The sequence below is a fragment of the Onychomys torridus genome, chromosome 14 (genome assembly GCF_903995425.1).
Source record: "Onychomys torridus chromosome 14, mOncTor1.1, whole genome shotgun sequence".
Classification (NCBI taxonomy): Eukaryota; Metazoa; Chordata; class Mammalia; order Rodentia; family Cricetidae; genus Onychomys; species Onychomys torridus.
The window spans coordinates 10,125,082-10,150,977 of record NC_050456.1 but is presented as its reverse complement, the minus strand read 5'-3'; the positions used below and the strand labels follow the sequence as shown (position 1 = coordinate 10,150,977).

The following is a 25,896-nucleotide window of genomic DNA, read 5'->3' as shown; positions in this document are numbered from 1 at the left end:
ACCAACATGGTCAACTGTGTTGACTTTTCATAGTCAGGCTTCGACTGTTCTTTAGATGATTTGATTGTTTGTTTGTTTGATCAAACCAAGGTTTACTTCATGCATGCCAGGCAAGAGTTCTTACAATTTTTGTTGTATTTGTGTTTCCTGTATTTTCTAGTTGTCAAATAATAAGTTCTTATTAAATGTTTAATGTTAAACATGTTATTAAAAAAAAAAAAACAGGGAACAAAGGTAACAATACAGAACCATTATTGAGAAAGGAAGCCAGAGCAGGCACTTTAGTTTATACACTGTCATTGTGGGTAGGGAGGTAGTCTAGAATAGGGGACACGCAGGAGTATCACCAGTCACATAACTGAGGGACCAAGAATTCTTTTTTTTTTTTTTTAAATTTATTTATTATGTATACAGTGCTCTGTCTGCATATGTCCCTGCAGGCCAGAAGAAGGCACCAGATCTCATTACAGTTGGTCGTGAGCCACCAAGTGGGTGCTGGGAATTGAACTCAGGACCTCTGGAAGAACAGCCAATGCTCTTAACCTCTGAGCCATCTCTCCAGCCCAGGACCAAGAATTCTGCCTCAAAGAATCATACTAAGGTTTTATCGTTATCATGAATTCACTCCAAAGATTCAAAGCTAGGGAAATATTAATTTTGTAATTTTTTTCTTTATAAACTCTAAAAAATAAAAATCTAAAACACTAAAATAAGGCCTAAAAATTACTTAAAAACATGTATTAAATCATCTTTGTTCTACACCAGAACTATACAAAGAAGTACAATAATTAAAATTTATGGTAACAGGTATGGTTGATTCCTATCAGGCTGATAAACATTACAATAACTCTAACTTCTTTGCAAATATAATAAAAAGTCTAATATTATACACAGTTGGAACTAATATTCTCCTGAACACAAATGAAGTACTCTAAAACACAGTGTAGATCTTATAGACTCAGCCAGACAGTCATGGACTGGATACTGACCTTATAATCAAAGTTTTCATTTAAGAAGTTCTTTCGGAGTGCATCTGAGAGGTACAGAACTGTTGTAATGATAACACTAGTGATTAAAAAAAAGAACACATTTGAGCTGAAATTTCACATTACTGAAAATCAGGTAGTAGATAAGAATAAAAGGTATCTAAAAGAAATGTCCTTCAGTAAGCATGTTAATTCAAAAATAAAATAAAACAGAAAAAAAACTATTAGTTTCTTCATAAAATGACACATAGAAAGATTTACAAGCTCAAATAATTCAGACATAAATATATATATACTGTTGTTTTATGACACTTTAAAATTAATTTCCAAACAGAGCAAAATGACTTAATGTAAACATAACATTGTTAATTTGATTATCATGAATGACAGAGAGCCTAAAGATGTAATGGACAGAGGAGGAGACAGAATGTATTGTCCCTTTATGAGCCGCCTTCACTCCGTTCTTCCCCATGTAAGGTGTTGGAGGGCACAGAAGGACTATGGAAGCAGAGTCACACAGGAGGCCAGACTAATACTAAGGAGATAATTCCTGTCAAAGTGTCTATAACCCCTATAGAACAGAGAGTCACAGCAATTCCAAGGAAGAGGCATCTCCCTAGGGCAGAACATAGGTACAGCCCTATGTTCTTAGCTAAGCATACTACACTTAAACTCAAATATATTTATCTTGCTCAGGAGATGAAGAAAGAATTATTTGGTGAGTATTCTTGCCTAGTTCTAAACAGAGTTCTGTAATTCACTCCAAATCTACTCATTTTGATAACTAGGAGAGTATATATTTAAATTTGAAGCTTTTAGTAATTGGTAATGTTGAGACAAACCACCACTTTAACTATTATAAAGCAAACACCAGTGTACAAATGGTTGATTTCTAAAACTGTTTGGTCTTTTCTTGGATGAATATGCAATGCTGCACTAGGCTGTGATGAGGTCTTAGCTCTCATCACGAGAGTCAGAATTGAAGAGATAAAGGGTGAAGTAAGGTAAAATATACCACCAAACTCACTCCATGGTTATGCTACTGGAAAACTATAGATCAGAAGAATACTTTTTCATTATTAACTAGAATAATATTTATGGTCTCTGAAGGATATGATGCTTCATTACTGCTCCCACCTGGAAAGCTCACTCTGCATCTTTCTTGCCATACATGGAAACATTAACAAGGCCAGGGGCTGGATGGCTGAATGTAGACATTGTAAAGAAAAGCAAACCACCATGTACCACGAGTACCCAAGGGGCCCTGTTTATGCAAATGTACACACATTTTTGTATAAGTCATGGTACTTTTCAAAGAGTTTTGCTACCAAAGTTAAGGATAAGATAAACCTGTAAGACAAAATTGCTGTGGTTTTTCTCAGATTCCTATGGCAGACATCATAAGCCAATTCCACACTAGAGAGACCTCAGATGATGGTAGGAGAGAGGTTGTGTGCATAGATCATCCCAAAAAATGATGATAAATGAAGAAATTATTGAGGTTCCCTGAAAGATTTTACCCCATGAATGTAAATCTTTACTATCAGAAGAGGAATTGCTACTGAGTTAAGAAGTGGTTCTTTACCCATCATGTAGATCACTGGGGTTCTAGGTTTATTGAGGGGAGTTTGGGAGGCATAGAGGTGCAACTTAGTTGCAGAATGTGCACTTAGCATTCACAAGGGCCTAGGTTCAATCAATCAGTCAGTCAAACAGGCAAACAAATGAACTCCAAAAATCCAACCAGCCAAAGTGAGTAAAATGTGTACTTGTGTGCACATATCCATCCATCTGTGTATGTGCAGGGGTCAGAGTCAGATGCCAGCTCTTTTATCTATCACTTTCATCCTTATTCCCTTGAGAGAAGGCCCCTCCCTGAACTTGGAGATTGCTGATTTTTAGCTAGGCTTCTGGCTAGCAAGTTCCAGATATTGTTTTATCTCTGTTTTCTCCACATCCAGCAATGTAGGTCATAGGGCTGCATGGCCACTCACATCTCAGGTCCCCATGCTAGTGTAGCAAGTACTGTTATTCACTGAGTCATCTCTCTGCCTGAAATTTTTTATTAATAGATAAGCACAAACTTTGTGCTTGATGTCCAATGGAAAAATCCATAGTCCTGTTATACCTGTGCTTTTACATAGAAATCCACCTTCTGGCCCGAGTCTAGCTTGGATTATTACTTGTAAGTAAGAACCTCTACTATTAATTCAGCCTATTTGATATTTTAACAACTGAGCCTAAGGTCCTGGAAGAGTCTCACTAACTAAAATTTCCAGTTTGAAAAGCAATCCATAGAATAAAAGACTTACCAAATAGTTTACATGCTAGGTGTGGCAGTTTGAATGTAATTGGCCCCCATAATCTCATACGGAGTGGCACTATTAGGAGGTGTGGCTTTGTTGGAGTGGCAGTGGCCTTGTTGGAGGAAGTGTGTCACTGTGGGGATGGGCTTTGAGGTTTCCTACACTCAGGATACCACCCAGTGTCTGAGTTGATTTCCTGTTGCCTGTAAGATGTAAGACTCTCAGCTCCAGCACCACGTCTGCCTGCATGCTGCCATGCTCCCTGCCATGATGATAATGGACTGAACATCTGAAACTGTAAGTGAGCCACCCCAATTAAATGTTTCCCTTTATAAGAGTTTCTGTGGGCCAGGTGGTGGTGGTGGTGGTGGTGGCGGCGGCGGCGGCGGCGGCAGCGGCGGTGGATGCCTTTAATCCCAGCACTAGAGAAGCAGAGCCAGATGGATCTCTGTGAGTTCGAGGCCGGCCTGGGCTACCAAGTGAGTTCCAGGAAAGGCGAGTTTCTGTGGTCAGTGTCTCTTCACAGCAATAAAAACTTTAAGACAGAAGTTGGTACCAAGGACTAAGGGAATTATTGTGATAGGCCTGACCCATGTGTTTGTTTGGAGGAATTTGGACTTCGGTACTTTGGGTTAGGAAAGCAGTGGAATGCTTTAAGCAGTGCTTAAAGCATGGAAGACAGAGGTGCTGAGTTATTTTAACTGTCAAGGGACTCAAAAGGTTTCAGAGAATTTTAGTATGTCACCTAGAGATGGTTCTTGTGATACTTTGGTGAAGAAAGTGGTTGCCTTTCGCCCTTGTCTAAAGAGTTTGCCTGAGTTTTGGATTAAATTCCCTTGGAGAAGAAATCTTAAAACAGCCTAGTATAGACTGTTTTGGGTGGATATTAGTGGTAATTCTAATGAAGATTTATAATGAAAAGGAGTGAGCTGAGCAGGGTAAATTACAAGAAGTAAATTTTGAGGGAATAAGCACCAGGACGCGGAATGGAGCTAAATCCCGTGTTCAAGGAGATAAACAGATTAAGAAATGGAATACGGGAGTGGTGACTTCAGGGCGAGGTCGATCCAACCCAGCTAAGTTTCCAACATGTGAAAAGGAACTAAAGGAAAACTTAGATCCAGGTGTGTGCCTTTAATCCCAGCACTTCAGAGGCACAGACAGGCAGATATCACCACTAAATTTCCAACTTGTGAAGGGAATTTAAGAAAAGCTTTGAGCCGTGTGTGGTGGTGCATGCCTTTAATCCAAGCACTTAAAGGCAGAGGCTGGTGGATCTCTGAGTTTGAGGCCAGGATGGTCTAAAGATCAAGTTCAAGGACAGCCAAGCTCACACAGTGAAGAAAACCAGAAGGTTGGTGAAGATGTAATTAAACAAAGGTGCCATGTTCCAGCCCCAGTAAGCAGCAGAACTTGGCAGCTTCAGCCACGTGGTTCTGGCTTTAGAGTTAAGGATAGAAGGAGAAATGGGTTATAGAAGTTCCCTCTCTGTGCCTAAGGACAGCTGCTGAGGTCAGGCTGTTAATATTCTGATCTGCCCCTTGAAATCCCACCTCTTGGCCCCACCCTGCATCCTGATGTAAAAGCCTCATTCTCAGGAACAACTCTTCCCCTTCCTCTCTCTTTCTTCTGTTTTTCTTTCCACCAGGTGCACACCCTTAACTTCTCTCTCTCTCCATCTCTCTCTTCTTCTCTCTCTTTCCTATCTTTGTCTTCATCTCTCTATTATAATAAACTCTCCATGTGAATGCAGAGTCCGGGTTGTGAACTCCTCCCTCCCCCACCCCCACCCCCACAATAATTCATAACACAGGCATGTGTCAGGGTGTCCATGAATGAAGGGCCATTTCGTGAAGTTGTGAAATTGAAGCCTGGATTGTCTTGGAGAACCCAAGATGTTAGAGATGCTAGAGTTGTGGGTTACCTGCAGAGGATTGCTGCTAACCGAAAGTGGAACCAGCCCAAGAGAAAGAAGTGTGTTGCAGTCAACAAAGCTGAACAGAGTTGGAGATCTGAAGAGTGTTTTGATGCAGTTTGGAGTTTGCCCAACTGTTTTATGGTCTTGCTTTGGCCAAGTATTTCCTTGTTATGCTTCCCTATGTTTTGAATGGTGATATATATCCTGTGCTGTTATATGTGGGAAATATGTGATCTGTGTTTTGATTTTATAGGGGACTACAGTTAAGGGATTGCATAAATCTCAGAAGAGACTTTGAACTATGGACTTTAAAACATTGTTGAGACTGTAAAAGACTATGGAGACTTTTGAAGTTGAAACTAAATGAATCTTGCATTATGACATTGTTAAAAGCTTATGGAGGCCAGGTCATGGAATGTGGTAGTTTGAATGTAATTGTTCCCCATAATTATAGGGAGTGACATTATTAGGAGGTGTGGCTTTGTTGGAACAGGTGTGGCCTTGTTGGAGGAAGTGTGTCACTGTGGGAGTGGGCTTTGGGGTTTCCTATGCTCAGGATACCACTTAGTGTGTTAGTCAACTTCCTGTTGGCTGTAAGATGTAGGACTCTCAGCTCCAGTACCATGTCTGCCTGCATACCACCATGCTCCCCACCATGATAATAGACAGAACCTCTAAAACTGTAAGCGAGCCACCCCAATTAAATGTTTTCCTTTATAAGAGTTGCTGTGGTCATGGTGTCTCTTCACAGCAATAAAAACCTTAGCTAAGGCACTAGGTCATAAAGACAGATAACATTCATGTGGCTTAAGCTGTATGCACTGATAATTAACATGGAACCTCTGTGGTCTTAGTATTACAACCATTGGCATGTTAAAAATCACAGAGAGCTGGGGCTTCCCTCTCGAGATTATACTGTGTATAGAACACCTGGCTTTGCAGAGCTCCCAGGGTAGTTTTTGTGCACCTAGAGTAGAGAGCCACTGTTCTAGACCAGCGCTGTGCTTTTCATACTTCACTGAGTACCTGGTAACCTAATTAACATTCAGAGAATGAGTCAGGCAGGCTGGAGTAGTTCTTGGAAGTCTGTATCTCTAACAACCTCCAAGTGATGGCAATGCTCTTGTCTGTAAAGCATCCTGTGAAGAACAAGGTTCTAGGGTAGTGGTTCTCAACCTTCCTAATGCTGTAACCCTTTAATTAATATTTCATATTGCTACTGTTATGAACTGTATATATCTGATATGCAGGATATCTGAAATGCAAGTCTGGAAGGGGCTGAAACCCTCAGGTTGGGAACCACTGCTCTAGAGAATCCTGAGTTGGAAAAACATCCCAACAAATTCTGCTCTGCAGGCTCCTGACTTTGGGATTTCAGCAGTCTTAGAGTCTGTTGTGCAGCATGTAGTCTTGATGCTAGACTGATGACCTTGACCCCTTATCTGATCTGCCTGCTCTCCTGGTACAGAGGCACAGGGTGCATGCTGTTCAGTGAGTCTGAAAAACACTAAAAGGCTGAGAAATGTTACACTGACAAATTAAAACTATAAAATAAGAACCAAGATATGATCAATTACATGCTCACGGGATCTAACTTCATTAATTATTCAATTTAATATTTATACAATTTTTACTAACTTAAAAATGAGGGGTAACTGTCTTAAGAAGTTAGAGTTTTTATTGCTGTGAGGAGATACCACGACCATGGTAATTCTTATAAAGTTGAACATTTAATTGGGTGTGTTACATTTTCAGAGGTTTAGTCAATTAATATGGTGGCATGCAGGCAGACATGGTGCTGGAGATGGAGCTGAGATTCCTACATCTTGACTTGTGGACAACAAGAAGTGGTCTGTCTCACAGGGTGTAGCTTGAGCAAAGGAGAGCTCAAAGCCCACCCCACAGAGACATAATTCTTCCAACAAGGACACATTTACTCCAATAAAGCCACTGCTCCTCATAGTGCCCCCCCTATGAGCTTGTGGGTGCCAATACATTCAAACGACTACAGTTTGAATGTATCGGCACCTTTGCAAGAATTCCCAATAAGTTCAAATGCTGATAAATAGATTTTTTTTTTCCTCAGTGAAGGTATCTAATATGGCATACGGATCTGTTTAGTGTTTTTAATATGGTGGAGAGTAGGAACCCAAAGCAGGACTTCTCAAGGCTGGGAAGCTCTTAGAAAGACTCTACTTCATATGCTTGCCATTTACACTTCCCAGCTTATCTCAGGGGCTTGAACTCGGCATTGAGCCATAGCTTCCCAGCACAAGGTCCCTAAGCCAGCTAAAGAGATTCACATTTCATTGTTCTATTATGCCGAATATTTGGAGGTGAAGGAATTTCTTCACTTGTTCCCAGTTATTTAAAACCACATGGCTCCTCTGGCTTCATTCTGTTCTTCAATTTTGGAACGTGAAACTATTTCTGATCTCAAACGATCCAACCTCAATAGTTGAGAAAAGTTTGCAATTTGCTACTGAAATGGCCAGATTACTGACTCTGCCAGATAATGTGCGCACAAGGATTGCTCTGACAATGACAATCTCCACAGGCATAGAATGATGAGATCTAGTCAAGAAAGAGGAACTGGGGCACAGGGACTAGGATTTACTGCCTTGGGTGTTCCAGCTATCCCCTCATTCCATAATAAAAAAATTATCCTCAATCAACTCTCTTCCCTCCTCTCTTGCTTTCTCACTCCATAGAAAACTTCAGTCCTGGAATTTGTTCTTCCAAAAGTGACTAAAACTGGGATCTGCTCAAGCATAAGCCCATGTCCAGTAATCACACGAAGACTAAGAGAAACACCTTGTAGACTCTACAGTGTAGAGTAACTTGATTACCAACAATGTTGATTTCTTTATTTTTCTCATTGCTGCTCCACTTTTTGAGGCAGGGCCCCACTAGGTAGTCCTGGCTGGCCTGGAACTATGACTTACCTTGAACTCATAGAGATCTGAATACCTCTGCCTCCCAAGTGCTGGGATTAAAGGTGTGCACCACCATGTCCAGCTAATGTTGTTGCTTATACATTGAAAAACTTAACAAAACAAACCTGGAATGTAACTTCCCTCTAACTTGGAGCATTAATTGGGGAAAGCATAAATCAGCAGGAAGATGCTTAGGGCAGATGAAAATCATGAATAGTTATCAGGGGAATTAAAACTATTTGATCTACATGGGAAATTCTGAAACTCCAGCATACATGAGACTGACCTCAAGGACAAACAGATACCAGCCTTCATCAGCACCTGTGGCCTGGCGAGTATGTACAGGGTTAGAAGTTGAGTTCAGCAACAGTAGGGACTTTGGTCCCATCTGCATGAAGGGACTGTAGCCTTATCACTGTGTTCAAACCATGCTGTGTAATAATTATAGAGGAGACTGAGATGAGTCAGCAGGGCTGACATAGGTGGAGGGGTTACAACCACATCAGGACCAGGAAAAGAAGTGACCTTCCTTCACAATGTAGCACACAGAGTGGGAGAGGCAAAGGGAAGCAGGAAGCTCCCTTGATTTCTCCCCTCAAGGAACTACAGCATCAATCAGTCTTAGGGTGATCTATATTTTAACCTCATTGGCCCAAACCTTAACAGACCATTTCCTTCAAGTACCTGTTTTCCCTACCAACTGCTCACAACTCACCAAGACATGCTCACCAGTATGCAAGCAGCTCTTGCATAAATATTTGCAGTAACATTTAATCTGGCACACACCACAGTAACGCATAGCTTTGGTGAAAATCAGTGTCTTAGTCCTCTCTCTCACCAATGATATTTTAAGGATAACCACACTTAATAAAAACAGCAATACTAGTTGTGCTAGTGAATGCTCGGTGGACTCCCTGAACTTTCCAGGGCACCCCCTAACTCTGCCTTCCTTTCTGACTGTGGACAGGCTGCCAGTGCTCCACTTGGATTCAGTCAGCACTCTTCTAAGTGTGGTCAGCTTCCTTCATCTTAGGAACATCTTCATACAAAATAGTGTGCATTGACCTCAGCGGTACACTTTCAGGGTGGGCTGATTTCTCAGGTGTAAGGTTGTTACAGTCAGGTATAGAGGGGTCAGGAATGGTATACCCAGCAATAATGCACCCAGTATTACATCCATTTTCATACTCATGAACACTGTTCCTTTAACTAGCTGTTTTCCTTAATATCATTAACATTTATGTATTTACTACGGGCATTCCTATTAGTGAATCCACATGCTAGATTATTCTAAATTTTAAAACAAATCCTTACCCTCTCAACTCCTCCCAGAGACATCAGTATTTTTTGGTTCCCACTTACAGCAAAACTCTTCAAAAGATCTGCCTGTAATTACTGTTTTCCATTCCTCCACCGGGCTCTGCTCTTGAATTCTCCCTCATCAGACTTTTATCTCTACCACTCCAGGGAGACAGCCCTTCTCAAGGTCACTGGTAACAGCAGCAATGCAGCTCCCAGAGTTAATTGCTGGTCCACAGTTCGACCTACTCTTCCTTGAAGTATTTCCTTCCCAGGGTGTCAGGCCCCTGGCCGTCATCTTGCCTCGGTGGCTTCCTGGCATTGGCTCCCTGCCTGGCCTCTGAATGATGGCATGCCCAGGCACAGTCCCAAGGTTTTCAGTGCACACATTTTCTTCTCATTCCATCCCCCAGCCTCAGCTCCTAACCAAGGCTTTACTGCCATAGAGGGACCGCTCTAGCCCCAACTTCTTCCCTTTGGTCAGCTACTTCCTTGTGTTCATTTCCACTTGGATATCTAACAGCATCTTGCTTGTTTTCTGAGACAGGGTTTTGCTCTGTTCCTCCGGTTTCCCTGGAATTCACTATGTAGTTCAGGCCTTTCTTGCACTTGAGGCTACTCTCCTGTCTCAGCATCCTAAGGACTAGAGTGAAACATCAACCTGGACACTAACAGTACTTAAACTTCCATGCTCTCACTCATCGAATGCCTCCTCTCCATCTTTTCCACTGAAGTGACTGGTATCCCAACTGGTCCTTTTGCTCAGGTCCTAAGCCTGAGGACCATCATCAATCATTTCTCCTCTCTTCCACTCACATCCAGTCACCGGCAGGCCTCATCACCCTTATCTTCAATCAATCTGTATATTACCTTCATTGCTACCCACTGGTCCAAGCCATTCAAAGGAGCATCCTTCCTCCTTTCTCGTCTTTCTCTTTTGTCTCTCTATCCACACCCAGCAATAGTGGATCCAGTAAAAAGTCCACTTCCGGATCCACGAACACTGTTCCTTTAATTCACTGTTTTCCTTAATATCATCAGCATTTATGGATTTACTGAGGGCCTTCCTATCAGTCCACCCACACACTAGACGATTCCACATTTTAAAACATTTGGGCCCTGTGGTCACCTTCTAACTAACTTGCTTCCCCTTGACAGTGCCACATTCCCTCTGATCACAAGGCCTTCTGTATAAGTTATCTCTACTGGCAGCAATAATTTTTGTTTATTGTTTGCCCGTGATCACTTATATTAGCTCAAGTTTTAATCTTTAATGAAAGTCTCTTAGTTTAGTCCACAACAAAGGTCCCTTCAAAATTATCCCTACACATCTGGGCTCTTTGTATTTTTAGCACTAGAAAAAATCTGCTGTATAAATGGGTTAGTGAATGGAGTATTCTAAGGATCTCTGTTTAAATGAATTAGTTACTTGTACCCCCTTGCTGACAGCGAGCAAATGAGCCAGATTCACACACACACACACACACACACACACACAGAGAGAGAGAGAGAGAGAGAGAGAGAGAGAGAGAGAGATTTGTATCAGTATCACTCATTTGAAATTTAAGTTGATTATTATATGTTGTGTCTGAAGTCAACATATACATAAGACACACCAAACACGGACGTGAGATTTCAAGTGAAGAGGCCAACTTCCCTCAACAGACAAGTGTGATATCAGATTATCTCCTAGAAACAATGCATAAAACTGTGGCTCTATTTTTGTACTTTATTCACAATGTGTATGGGAAGGAGGTGGAGAGAAACTTCTCTCGGTGTGTCCTGTATTTTTGGTTCTTAGTTTTCATCATCCTTATGTTCCTTCTTCCTCGGCTGGAGGAACACACTAGAAACATCTACCAGGGACTTACAATGGGCACAGGGTAGCTGTGTAAGATGGAGGGTGAATTTCCTGTCCTAGTGGAACTGAGACCTGGTATATCAACTGTATTTCAAGAACAGTGCAGATGGGTAAAACCCATACAAGGAAGCTGGCATCTGGACACAGCTTGTGGAGAATGCCATATAAAACAGAAAAGTGACAGGACCAAGACAACACAGCTAAGGGTGAAAGTTAGAGGCGCCTGATTCACTTGGAAACAGGAACGATGAACACGTGAAAGACTATTGCTTTTGAGGGGTAGGCTCCTTTGGTTGTGATCTAGGGTAGGGCAATGGTGACTTTTCAGCTGGGGCTAACGAGAGGGGAGTATGAGTTAAAATGACCCTTTGAGAGGCCTGGATCAAATGTTTGTCTAAGAAAGTTAGCAGCATGAAAGACAGGTAGTGAACTTTGAAGACAGAGGTATTCTTATAACCCAATGTAATGGTTAGCAAAGTACAACGTTTTCTTTCAGCATACACACTTTAAAATATTTTAAGTATGTTTGGGAGTCACCCAGGCAGTGGGACCTGGACCTGTCCTTAGTGCATGAGCTGGCTGTTTGGAACCTTGGGCTTACACAGGGACACTTTGCTCAGCCTGGAAGGAGGGGACTGGACCTGCCTGTACTGAATCCACCAGGTTGAATTGAATCCCTAGGGAAGTCTTGGCCCTGGAGGAGATGGGAATGGAGGGGAGGGGCTGGGGGGAAGGTGCAGGTGGGGGCGGGAGGGGGGAGGACAGGGGAACCCATGGCTGATGTATAAAATTAAAACACAAATATAATAAATAAAAAAGGAGAAAAAAAATCTAAACAAACAAAACAAAACAAAATATATTTTAAATAAATTTAGTATCTTTCAGAAGGCCTCCTTGCTTGCTTCCTTCCTTCCATCCCTCCCTCCCAGCAGAATTTTACTTTGCAGCCCACAGTGACCACAAACTCACAATCTCATCTTGCCTTTAGCTCCTGGGTGCTAGGATTAGAGGTCCATATCAGAACTATACTTTCCTATCAATGTTATTTAGTTTAAGATTAAATAAAAATAATCTAGGGCAAATTTATGGACTGAATTATATTTATAAAGCAAGGCACATCACATATGGTCTCCTAATTTGAATAGGAAGTGGCTCCTGTGATTAAGAGGAACACGGGGGGGGGGGGGGATAGGGGGGGGACAGAAGCAAGCACAAAGAAGTCATCTGTCCATTAGTGAGGCTGGGTCTGTAGCCATCAGCCATTGCTATGGAAAAGCAGGTCCAGTCTGCTACCAGCACTAGCCTGGGTGACAACAAGACATCACTGTGTTTAGCAAGGGCTTGGGTTTACTATGGGAGAAATCTTCATTTTAAATATATTACATATATCTCATCTCTAACCAAAATTGTTCTTGCTTGGTTAACACTGTCCATGCAAATCTTGAACATTGTGTTTACACAAAAGTAGACTGTGTACTTCTTAGTCTGATGCCCACTGATGTGGCCATGAAAGCCTCTGAATGGAGAAGGGGTCCGGAGGTGGGATGGACAGACAGTATTAATATCAAAAGCCACACTGTTGTCACGGTTTCCAGCATGCTGAAGCACAAAGCCTGTGCACCTAAGAAGAAAACATTAGATTTATCTTCAGCTTGATGGTCGGCCACCGAAGCTTCTCATGGAAGCCAAATGTTACTCTGCACACGGGGCGAGCAGAGTGACCCGAGGCTGGCGTTTTGTGATGCTGCTGCTCCTGCTGTGGGCAGCCTGGACTGCTTCCTGTCTGGCTCCCCAGATCTTTCATTCTCCTTTCCAGGCATCTTGAACCTTTGGGAATTTAGGGCAAATACAGCAGCAACAGCTCCAACCTAAACCTGAAGCATCCAGACATCCAGAGAAGCAGACACTCGATTCCTTCACAGATATCAAAATACATATGCTGAATCTGAAAGAGTGATTTCACTAGTCTCAATTAGTCTTCAAAGTAGAGAAGCTGCTCAGTGCTTATGTAAAATAGAATATGCCACATGACACTATTTGTTACTTTGCAAGTTTTTACCACATCATTTTAACACCTCCAAGTCTATAAATGCTCCCTGAAGCAGAAGCCATGCTAAGCATAACTAATCAAAATTGAATCCTGTGTTCCTGGAACTCTCATGATGGTTGTACCTGCATGTCTGGGGGGACAGATGGTGACCTTGGCCTGGGATAGATGTGCAGAGAATCTCACCTTCACCCTAAGCATGTGGGTATTGGCATTTGGAGAATGGCAGATGGCAAGAGAATGCTAACAAAATGAGAGTGAAGACTGAGACCCTACTCTAGAGTTCCCTTCTTCCTTCTGAGACGGGGGCTACAGGAAGCTGAGAGAACAGACAGGTCCAGGGCCTTGAACTTGATGGGAGCAGATGATGCTGCCATTCTGGGTCCAAATCTGTCTTGGCTCTTGTCCTTCTCAAATGCTACGATTACAGGTGTGAACCACCACGCTGTTATATCGTTTGGTTCTCTCTCTCTCTCTCTCTCTCTCTCTCTCTCTCTCTCTCTCTCTCTCTCTCTTTTTCAAGACAGGGTTTTTCTGTGTAACAAGCCCTGGCTGTCCTGGAACTCGCTCTACAGACCATACTAACTTGAACTCACAGAGAACTAACTGCCTCTGCCTCCCAGATACTGGGACTAAAGATGTATGCTAACATGCCCGGCTATAATGTTTAATTCTTAAAAGACATTAATAAAGTCATATTAAATAACAGTTCAAGACAATTAGTAACAGTTTTAAAAAGGCAGAAAAGTTGATTTGGAGGTAAAGAAAATGAAACTTAGAACATAGAGGTTTCAATCTGTGTTGATACTGCAAAGAACATTCTAGATTATCCTTTTCCTTTGCAGGTTGAGATGCAGTTATTAACTGAAAAGTCTTACTTGTTAGCTACCAGACGCATGACGGTCCAGTCCTTGGGGAACATCTCTGGGCGTATCAATATTCGGAACACAGTAAATATCTGCAGTAGGAAATCCTGGGATAAGAAGGAAGAGATGGTTTGTTGATTTATCATAATTGTCAGCATCCACACAGAGAGCAGCTCAGCTGCCGTTCTCAAAGCATCCTCACAGAAAGGAGTCCACGGCAGATCCAGCAGCAGATGGGACCTTGCTTTCTTTCCATCCTGCTCCACTGCCCAGCCTAACTGCTCCTCATCTTTCTCATTCTCAGGAACAAGGGAAATCATTTTTCACTCACCTTCACACGCTCTACAAATGTAGGTTCTGGAGACAAAACTGTTCCAGAAGATAGACAGCCAAGCCTTTCCTTTTCTCCCAGCACAGTGTCTTAAATATTAGAACTTCTCAACCCAGGAGCATGATAAACAGTCTTAGCTCAGCTAAATGGTTGTTGATATTTGGAAGGTTATTGTCACAGAAGGATCTTACGAAAAAAGCTGTGTTCTTTTAGAGGGCATAGTTGAGGTGCAGAACTAAGAGGAGGGCTGTGGGTTTAGGAAATCTGAGTAAGCCTTCCTTCATGTATCACACAGAATTCCGTGCTGAGGTGGACCAGTGAGAAGTGCTGACCAGCTCCAAGAGCATCAAGACACTCCCTGCAGAGGCGCCAGGCCAGAGGGCTGCAGCCGAGAGGTCCTCTTGCTTCTGTTTCCCCATGCTTTTATTTACTGTAGCTTAAAAGCGTCTTGTTTAGGGCTAGAGAAGTGACTTGGCAATCAAATATTGCTCTCGAGGAGGACTTGAGCTCAGTCCCAGCATACATATTGTGTGGCTCACAATTGCCTATAACTCCAACTCTGGGGATCTTATATTGTCCTCTGGCCACACACACACACACACACACACACACACACACACACACACACACACATTTTAAAGATTTTTGTTTGAAATTGACAGAATCACCTGTTTTTACTAAGCACATGCTATTGGCAATACATATACATTTTGGAATAGCTAGATCCAGTTCATTAGCAAATGCTTTGCCTTATACAGTTATGTTTTTGGTGAGAATACTTGCATTTTTGACAAGAATCTGTTGTTAGGTTTGGAAATATCAATCACCAGACATGGAATTAGCACTTCTTTAAGCATAACAAGAGAGATAAGACCTAAAATACTTACAGGAAAGATGGGGGGACAGACCACATGTTATGAAAGAGCTGAAACTTTCTACAATAAGTCTAGCTTCAATTTATCAACTGGCAAACTTAAAAGCTTTATTCTCTGTAACCTAAAGTGATTCTAGGAAAATAAACTTCTCTAACAATCTAATAGAAGGCAAAGGTGTGATAATTCTGGAATAAAAGCAACTCCAAACACAAAGTTTATATTAGCAAATCTAACAACACATCATGTTAAACATGGAAGCTGCCTGAATAAAAGATTATGACTGTCACTCAAAACAACAGAAGACTGTTAAAAATCGAGAACCATGTGGTAGCTTTCCAGTGTGCGTGTGCGTGTGCGTGTGTGTGTTTCTTTTTACACATTCTAACAGCTTCAATCAAGCCCACAAATATTTTGACAAGAATTATTTCAGCATCTTTAGCATCAACACACATTAGTATATAGTATGCAGTACATGGAAACAGTCCCCGGAGACCACCTGTCCTTGAATGGTCTTGCAGATCCTGTTCATGTTTGCAGGGTCACTAAAAGCACACATTTCCCCTAAGGTATTTACTGCAGGCCAGATCATTTGGAGAGCTGGGAATGTGTCTCAGTGGCAGGGCAAGGACTGAATGGCACTTAGTGCTAGCCCTGGTTTTACATGGTAGGTCATTAGCATAGTAAAACGGGAAGGTGTTCTTTTCAAAGCACTTCTAAATATTATCCTAATGGTTTTCCAGTTAATTCTTTTGGGTTTCTGAGACTTGAATACACATTATCCTTGAAAGATGATTTTGCACTTATGTTTCACAGGTTTCCTACTTTATGAAGCAAAATCATGCAAGTGGGGAGTTCATCTGGGTTTCCTAGTCCACAATTAAGAGTTTAAAAAGTTCTGAACTTTCATCTTCTAACCATACAACTTCTGCCAGCATTGGAAACCAGAGGCAGCCCAGTTGGCGGCATCTGGCAGGTGTGTGGAGGGGGTGGTGTGAGCCCTGGCTGCTGGCTGCAAGACTGAATGGTGGCTGAAGTGGGCGAGCTTCTACCTTAAGGGCTAGCAGCTCCAATGTTTATTTTTCAGTGCTGTGGTCCAAGGGAAGGTTCTTCCAGATACAGGAGCTGGCGGTATGGAAACTGGCTCGGAGTCTTCCCATTTACCCATGCATCTCACAATTTAAAAGCAAAAGCAGCTGGTGACATTGTACTCAATGTATCGATGTAAGTCTTTATCCCCCCCACCCTGCCCGCGAGAAACTTTTTAGCTCTTCAAGTAGCTTTGTACCATAACCCAAGCTACTTAACATTTACATTTGTGGAACTAGACACATTTTTTAAAAAAATTTATTTAAAGGAAAAAATTAAGGAGAATCAGAAAAGTCTAGATTTTAATTCTGGCTCAACAATTAAATAAATAGCTCGATGGCTTTGGAAATTTATTCAGTCTTTGAGGAGTTGAGCTCTCACACTTGGAAAACCCGAGGGCTTGGGGCATCCTGTAGTTAGAGGAGTTCTGAAAAACATGGATATATCTTTTCACCTATTCATACAGTAGCCTGCTGTTTTTGTTTCTTTTTTCTAAACTGTAGCCTCATGCTTCCTTTGAGCACAGGGCTTAACCAGAGCACACTCCACCAGGGTCCTGGGACACACCCTAGTTCAGCCAGTATTTGCCTACTGCCTTGTGAGAGATGATAGTTCATAATCAGCTCCAGTATTCTCAAGTGCAGGAGCCAAGTGCTGGCATTCCTGCGTCTTCCTGCTTCCTGTCTGTAGGGCACTGTTGATTCCTCGTGTGTCCTCTAACTACTTCTCAGCTCCAGCCCTTTCTCTACATGTGTGCTTTTGGAGGTAGACACCAATATTCTGCACATGTAACTTTCAGATTCCTTTTTATACTATTAAAAAGAACATTTCTGTGTCCAATAATCCTCATTTGGGTAACACCAGAACAAGGGTTTCACACGGCACCATTTAAAAAAATCAGCATCCTGGCAGAAGTCTTCTTGTGTGTATGATGGGTCATGTAATGCACACAACATGGGAAGCATGCCACTGCCATGCTTCAGACCAGGGTTCAAAACAAAAAGGAAATTGAGAAGTGCTGTGGTGGGAAGTTAGTTTTTTCTGTAGCACAAGTGGTTCAGGCAAGAAAGTCTTTTAAGAAAAATCTTCAAATAACAAGAAAAGGCCCATGTTCAAACAAAAAGGAAGGCAGGAAAGGCTGCTATGATCTGGGAAACTCTCTCCATTTGCTCACTTACAAATTTGGATTCTTTTTTTTTTTTTTTAAAGATTTATTTATTTATTATATATACAGAAGAGGGTGCCAGATCTCTTTACAGATGGTTGTGAGCCACCATGTGGGTGCTGGGAATTGAACTCAGGACCTCTGGAAGAACAGCCAGTGCTCTTAACCGCTGAGCCATCTCTCCAGCCCCCAAATTTGGATTCTTTACTGCCTGCCGGTACTGTCTTAGATGCTAGTACTCACGGTACGCTAAGACACACACTGCAACAGAAGGGATTTAAGGAGTACCTGTGTGTGGTAATGTTTTAATTGTGCTGAAATGTGATTTTATTTGTATGTTAATAAAGTTTGCCTAGAGATCAGAGGTTATATAGCCATAAGCAGGAGTCAGGCAGTGGTAGCACACGCCCTTAATCTGATCACATGGCAGGCAGAGTCTCTGTGTGGTCAAGGACACAGCCAAGTATGGTGACACACGTCTTTAATCCCAGTATCAACCATAGAGACCTAGAGGTCTGTATAGACAGGCAGTAATGAGGAAGTCATGTGGTTGGTCTTAGAGCCAAAGGGAAGGCAGAACAGGAAGGCAATAAAAACACAAATTAAACAGAAGAAGCTCTCTCTGGGGAAGCGATGGTGGTGAGGAGGTAAGATAAGGTAGTCGTGGCTCTTCGCCAGTTCTCTGGTCTCTTTGGCTATTACCTCTGTATTTGGCTCTGTGTTTCTTATTCAATAAGATTGTTTAGAAATTCATCTACACCTGCGACTTGGCATCACAAGGCACTTAAGAACAACACTTTCTTGTGGCAATGGCTTGTAAAATATCTCTTACATTTTAAGAGACTGGAACTGTTGCTGGACTTCATGGACAGAATTAATAACACACCTTGAGGTCACTTAAGACTGCTATTCTACTGTGTATGCAGCCTGCTTGTTCAAACTGCCTTTAAGAGAACAGCGTAACAATAACGTTACTTGCCTTGGATTTACCATGTAATCAACTTTTACAACCTAAGCTAATGCATAGCTGTAATCTTAAATTATGTGCTCTTTCATGCCTCTGACACGTGAGTAATATATATGTGTATGTATGCTATGGTCATTATTTGCTGAAGACAGCAAATAGGATGAAAGAGACCTTATAAAAACAAATATCCACCATAAATGCTGGATGTAACATATGAATATTTTCTGATAGTATTTTGTTTGTAATATGGTCAGTTGGAGTCAGTGACTTAATCTCTTGTAAAACTATTAAAGATTTCTGTAAAGTGTCACTCATTCCTTCCCCATGTGATGCTTTCTGTGTTGTCCAATAAAAGAGAGAGCAAAGCCCATTGTTAGGGACAGACACACAGACTCAGACCTGGACACAGACTTACAAGATACCTACTTCAGACAGGCACAGATTCAGACTCATACAACAGACAGACAGGAACTGCAAGAAGACACAGGAAGCGTGAAATGGAGAATTCAAATCTGGGCTAGATCTTGGCCAAATGAAACCCAGGGCAAGTGCTTTACTGACTTTTATCTGAACGTGACACTGATGAATGGTTGGTGACTCTGAGTTTACTAGTAATGTGTTCAAACTGACACACTTTCTCTGTTTTCATGGAACTCATGGACCAGTGGTATAAATACATGTTAACCTAATAACCATGTGGATGTGTGCATGCTCTATGAACTAGGAGAACATGGAGGGCCAGGCATGTCATACAGAGGGAACACATGCTAGAAGCAACATGGGGTATTGGGACTGTAAGGGGTAGTGGCAAAATACAGGTATAAAAGCGAAATAGGGATAAATTAAAGATGTAAATTGGGATAGAGAACACATAAATAAAAGCTAAGTGAATAGGGATTAAAAAAAGGAGAGAAACTATTCTCCTGCCTTTCCCATGGTAAGGAGTTTGGAATTCATCCTAAGGGCAACGTGGACGCATTGGCAGGCTCTGTGTACAGAGGATTAAATTTGTGATTTAGGAAACTTTTCTGCATCATATACAGAGCACTTTGTGTTTAAAGATGATAGTGTATTAGGATGGCTCCATACAGAAACTGACTCACAAAGCCATCCTGGAAAAGGATTATGAACACAGAGATATCCCACAAAGCATCACGGGGCAGGTAGATGACTGAACACCAGACAGGGCACCACTGCTAAGAACACGTTTCTGTCACTTAGGCCATTTGCAGTCAGATGGTACTGTACAAACTTGCTACAACTTTTAAATGCATAACAGCCTTGATACCAGCTTTGAATTCAATGCAGGGGCATTAGTAACATTTAGCATGCTAAAATTTATACTCTCAAAATGGAATCTTGAAACATGACATGCAAAATGTTTTCCAAATACTCTTCAGTCACTGAGAGTGGTAGAAGAATTGTTCTGTAATCAATATATGCAAATAAAGAGAAGTCAAAACAATTGTATGGGAGAACTCGCTAATGAAGGCAGAGTCTAGGTAAGAACACCCATTTACTAGACACAGACGTTACAGGTTCTGTCAGTAGGACACAATGACATGATCACAATTCAAGGGGCCAACAGACACTGAAGATACAAAACCAGTGAACAGCGCATAAGACAGGGTGGATGTCTCCTGTGAAGACTGAACCACAGAGTAGCCATGTTAGATAGAAAGAAAACAACAAAACTGAAACAACACGGAGGAAGTAGCAATGATATACATGAACTGCTAGGAATAAGCAATTTAAATGTCTGGACATGGGTGGGCGATACGGTTGGAAGGAGGACAGAAGACAGCGATGCCGTGATAAAGACACTGGTCTAGTCAGCAATGGGAAGCGCTGAGATGCTTAAACTGGAATTAAGGGCAGCTGTGGTGGTACACTCACCTAGGATCTCAATACTGAGGAGGCTTTGGAAAGAGGACCATAAGATTAATATTAATACCTAGCAAGTTCCAGGTCAATCTGAGCTAAGTAGTAAATTCTAGACCAGCCTTGGCCACATGACAAGCTCCTGGCACAAGAAACAACCTGGATTAGACAGAGGTCAGAGCTATTCGATTTTAAAAGCTAATATGTAGACAATGGATAGTTCCAGAATAGGTATAATCTCATGCCTACATCAAGATCCCTGTGGCTCATTATCAAAGGTCATAATCAACAAAACGCAGGAGTTTCAATGCTGTATATGAAATATCAAGGATATGGACAAAACTTCAGGCCCCAGTACAAGGTGGGTGTACAATAAAACACTACTGATTGCTGAGAGAGAGAAAAATAATCGCTACCTAGTGACTGCTTTTGTTCGTTTTTAAAAAAATGTAATATTCTGCTGAAGGAAAAAAAGATTACGCAGTATAGGCTACCGACCCTTAGGTCTTTGCTCCCTCCCACACACTTGTGCTCTGACACCGTGACTCACGCCACTCACACACAAGTACCTGAGGACCAAGAAGAAATGGCATCTGTTCAGAAAGCTAGGAGTCACTTCAACAGTAAGCCTACAGGCACCCAGCATCTTTAAGCCCAAATAGAGCTAAAAACCATTAGTCCCAGTAGTTACTTGAGAACTGCCTACTTCTGAAATTCAGTTTGATTTGGAGAACCATTTGGGAAAAGCTGGCAAGAAAAAAAGAAAGGCCACCAGGAATCAAGAACTGCAACAATATCCATTAAAATCTAAGCACATGATTTGTCATTATCAGTTTCAAGTGTGTATATCCTAAGACTCAGCAATATGACTTCCAGTTCCATGAAGCAAAATAAACAGCTTCCTCAATTATCCAGTCTCGGGCATTGTGTTACAGCAACGTAAGATGGTTTATGTCAGGAAGCTGGCTTCTGCTTACCCCTTTTGAAAACTGTAGAATTACTTGGCTCTTTCAGTATGCAATCCAACTCTGGTATACTTTTTCATCAATTAGCACTATGTTAATTTGACATTTGCCTTATAGCTACTTTGTTGAATTTCAAGCCTAAATGTAGAACCAGGAATATCCAATAATCCTCTGTTTACTAATTTGGCTTGAGACATTTCCACTCTGGGACCAGAAATGTTTAGTATGTTTAACGAGGTGACAAATGAAATTTGCAGTAACTTGAGAGCAAAGACTGGTTTACTGACATTTAGGGAAGCACTGTGCTTGTCTGAGCAAGGAGCTGAGGACATTCATGAGATTCCTAGCGTTCCCAATTAACTGGGAATAATGGCACCAATCAACCTTTAAAGATGCAGAGAATGAAATACAACAGCTCAAGAGGGCTCAGCCACATGCCTGGCTCAAGGATGGAGAGTGGGAGCTATTCCCTAACTATTGGCCATTATTGTTGATAGGAACTACATTAATTGGGTAAAAGGTAAAAGGTTCATGTGCTTGGAAGAGAAGCCCAAGTATTCACATTCATTTATAATAATAGTGTGTGTGTGTGTGTGTGTGTGTGTGTGTGTGTGTGCGTGTATGTTCAATAAAACTTTATTGTAAAAGTAAACAGTAGGCTACGTTTGGCCATGAACTAAATTTGCCAGTCCCTAGGAACATCTAAACTTCCCAAGGTTGAATCTGGCTCATTGTTAAACCTTTTTCAGCAGTGATTATCAAAGGTGTAACAGTGATCTACCTACTCCCAATACAAGATTATTTGATTATCTTTCATATCCCTACAACCAACATACTCAGTATATATTTACTGAATCAAATAATTGATATCTGTAATACAATAACTGGTCCTACCTCATGGGTTCTTTTTGAGAAGCAAATGAACTAATATTAATCACACAAATGCTGACTACTTCATATTTAAGTCTAAACACAGTGTTTATTATTAGATATCTTTAGGTCTTTATTGTGATATCAAAAAATCTAAAAGGGCTCTAAAATGTGTTATAAGCCAGTTGGCAGCAAAAATCTCACCTGAATTATTTCTCTAGAGGAAATGTTGCATTCTACTGAAGATCTTACTGGAGGGCTATAGTATAACAGAGATTTATGCACCATATCAGCTTTCTGAAAGTTATGAAACTCTGATTTCCAAAAGACATACTAAGGACTTTAGATAAGGGTTCATGGACCAATGTTATCACCTTTGGAAAATACTGCAAGATAGTTTTGAGGGGCATAACTAAGGCTCCCTTAGTTTGGCACCAAATTGAGCACTGGGAAGCAGATCTATTAAATGATGATACCAGAATTTTTAATATGCATATTATAATCAGATAATTATACTTTAGCAAATCAAATCAATGACCTTTGATTTGCATTTTCCCAGTTACTTCGTTTCTACTCTGACACCTGGAAAGGTGACTTTCCCACACTCTTTTCCCATCTGGTAACTTCTCAGAACATCTTGTGGGCTAGCACCTCATTTCTGTATCTTTAGCATTGATGTCTCCCACTGCTAATTGTTAAACATCTTTCTGTCTGCATCTATAAATATTCCCCTGACATCCAACTTCCCTTTCAGTAGCCACTTGCTTATTCTTGAAAACCGCAAAGCTCTATCGCATTACCTTTTCCCCCATTCTTCAATACATGACACCCAGGCTCCCATTCACATCTACAATGGAATTGCTCATCTGGTTCCCCAGCATCAGTGGGTCTTTACATGATTCACTATTCTTTGTTCCTTAATATTTATGATTCTAGCAGACCCTTTTAACTCCACACACTCCTTAGGTGTTCACATTTACTTCTGGAAAATCAGTTACTTACAGGATGACAGTTCCTATATCTGTACCTGCAGTCTTGCTGTCTTTCTTGAAAATTAGACACTATCCACTAAGCATCTCCTTTAATTTCTTCCTTCCTTCCTTCCTTCCTTTCCTTCCTTCCTTCCTTCCTTCCTTCCTTCCTTTCTTTCTTTCTTTCTTTCTTTCTTTCTTTCTTTCTTTCTTTCTTTTTTTGTTTTTTGAGACAGGCAGGGTTTCTCTGTGTAGCTTTGGAGGCTGTCCTGGATCTTGCTCTGTAGACCAGCTGGCCTGGAACTCACAGAGATCCGCCTGGCTCTGCCTCCCAAGTGCTGGGATTAAAGGCGTGCACCACCACCAACTGGCAGCATTTCCTTTTCAATATCCCTTAAGTAACTAAACTCAGGCTAAACAGACCTGCATACCTACTCCCTTTATATCCCTATTTGGTGAAGGGCGCCAACAACCATCCAGTGCTTCCAATACTTGGAGAGAGTCATCTCCTCCACCACTTCACTTTTTTAACTAACAAAAAATTAAGATTTGAAAATTTTTATTCATGTGTATTTTCATGTGTGTATGTGTGATACGTGTGTGTGTGTGTGTGTGTGTGTGTGTGTGTGTGTATGGGGGCGGTTCCCATTTAGACCAGAAGAGGGAATCAGAACCTTGAGCTGGAGTTACAGGCAGTTGTGAGCAGATGGGAACCAAACTCAAGCCCCTTGGAGGAGCTGTAGACGCTCTTAACATCTGAGCCTTTTCTCTAGCCCCCTCCTTTACTTTAAAAAGTTTGAAGGACTGGAGAGATCTCAGAAAAGTTTGTTGAGGGGTCATCAAGTCCTGTCAACTCAAGTTTCCCACTTATTAGGACCCCGACTCTGTGACTGTCTCTGTTTCAGCTGCCCTAGTCTGCTTTCTGTTGCTGAGGTAAATACTACTGCCAGAAGGAACTTGGAGAGGAAAGGGCTTATTTTAGTTTACATGTTATAGTCTATCATCCAGGAAAACCAAGACAGGAACTCAAGGTAGGAAGTGGAAGCAGAAACCAACAGAGAAACACTGCTTTCTGGCTTCCTTCCTCTGGCTTACTCACTCACCTTTCTTAGACAGCCCAGGTCTACCTGCCTAGGGATAGCACTACTCACCATGGGCTGGGCCCTCTTACACCAATTAAAAACTTTAAAAATGCCTCACAGCCATTGACCACAGGGGAGGATGATCCAGCCACTTCCTCAACTGAGGCTCCCCCTTCCTAGACGACTCTGGGTTGTATCAAGTTGACAGCTAAGGCTAACTCTGACACATGTCAGAGTCATTTCTAGCTTAGATTACTATATTGAATTCTTTACATGGTTCTGTCTCCTATTTGGACCTTGGCTAATCCATTTTCAGTTGTGCAACCAGACAAATGTGATCTCATTTCTCCCTTCTTAAAACCATCCATGCCCTCAAAATAAAGTCCATATCCTCTCCCAGACTTTTATGTTTTATGATGCTGTTTCTAGGGGCTTTATGTTCCATCAAGTAGTGAACATATAGTGCTTGAATGCCTATAGATATGACCTCAGCACAATGAACCAACCAGAGCTTTAAATATCAAGTAATTTAAAACCCAGTGGCTGGAGGCTGGGGCAGTCACATAAACAAACAAACAATTCCAGGTTCCAATGCATATTAAAAAGCTACAGTAAGGAGGTATGTGCTGTGTCAGGGCATTGAAGTGATAGTTCATTCATTTATTCATTCATTTTACAGTGCTGGGCAATGGACCTAGTCCCATCTGAATGTTGGGCAAGCTGTATCTGTGGGCCAAACTGAAGTTTAATTATGAGCATAGTTCTAACTAATCTATTTTCATCCAACACCTCCCTTGGAAAGTTTTCCTGTTGGCTGGAGTCTGGGTTGACAGCAAGTCCTACTTGTTATATAGTATTATGTGTGTTTGCCCTATATGGTCACCATTCAGTGTTCATAACGAATGCCAATGGTCCCCTGGAACAACAAGACATCTTGTGCCTGGTCACATCTCCAGTGCCAGGGTGAGGGCTTCCTATGTATGAAGTTCTCAGTCTATATTTCCTGAACAACAGATTAAGAATTAGTATCCTTAAATATTTCTCCTGGTTTGAAGGTCAGGCCATTTTGCAGAGGAAACTATATGTTCTTTGAAATACGATGCCACTTTACAGAAGGAAAACTGACAAGAAACATTTCACCCATGATTTCCATTTGCTTTGTGGTCGATATGAACAGTAAGGCATTAAATATAAACTGAACTAAACTAATAATGTCTTCTGATCTGTGCTTCTATATTTTTGAATTCCCAGGCCATATTAAAAAATGTAGGCTTCTTTTGGGAAAATTGGAGACATGAAACCACAGACTTCTCATGCAAAATATACTATTCTTTCAATTATCTTGGGTAGTCAAATTTTGATGAAAGTCAGTTAGACCACTATCTTCCTTTTGATTCACAGATTTTCCCACCTCGAGCAGGTAAGTTCTCAGACCTTCTGTGTGCTTGTAATTCTAAACGATTCTGTTCCTCTAGTCAGAAAGG

At 41.4% G+C, this 25,896-nt stretch overlaps 1 protein-coding gene across 4 annotated transcripts in view; it reads right to left on the bottom strand.

The window, feature by feature from the left end:
- Positions 1 to 25,896, bottom strand: part of Dock4 (dedicator of cytokinesis 4) — a 406,069-nt gene that overhangs the window by 75,695 nt on the left and 304,478 nt on the right. For all 4 annotated transcript variants that reach the window (XM_036206392.1, XM_036206395.1, XM_036206394.1 and 1 more), the window contains exons 27-28: positions 14,232 to 14,326; positions 990 to 1,065 (exon numbers count right to left, since the gene is read on the bottom strand). In XM_036206392.1, coding sequence (XP_036062285.1) covers positions 990 to 1,065; positions 14,232 to 14,326 — 171 coding nt within the window. The remainder of the gene's footprint in view (positions 1 to 989; positions 1,066 to 14,231; positions 14,327 to 25,896) is intronic.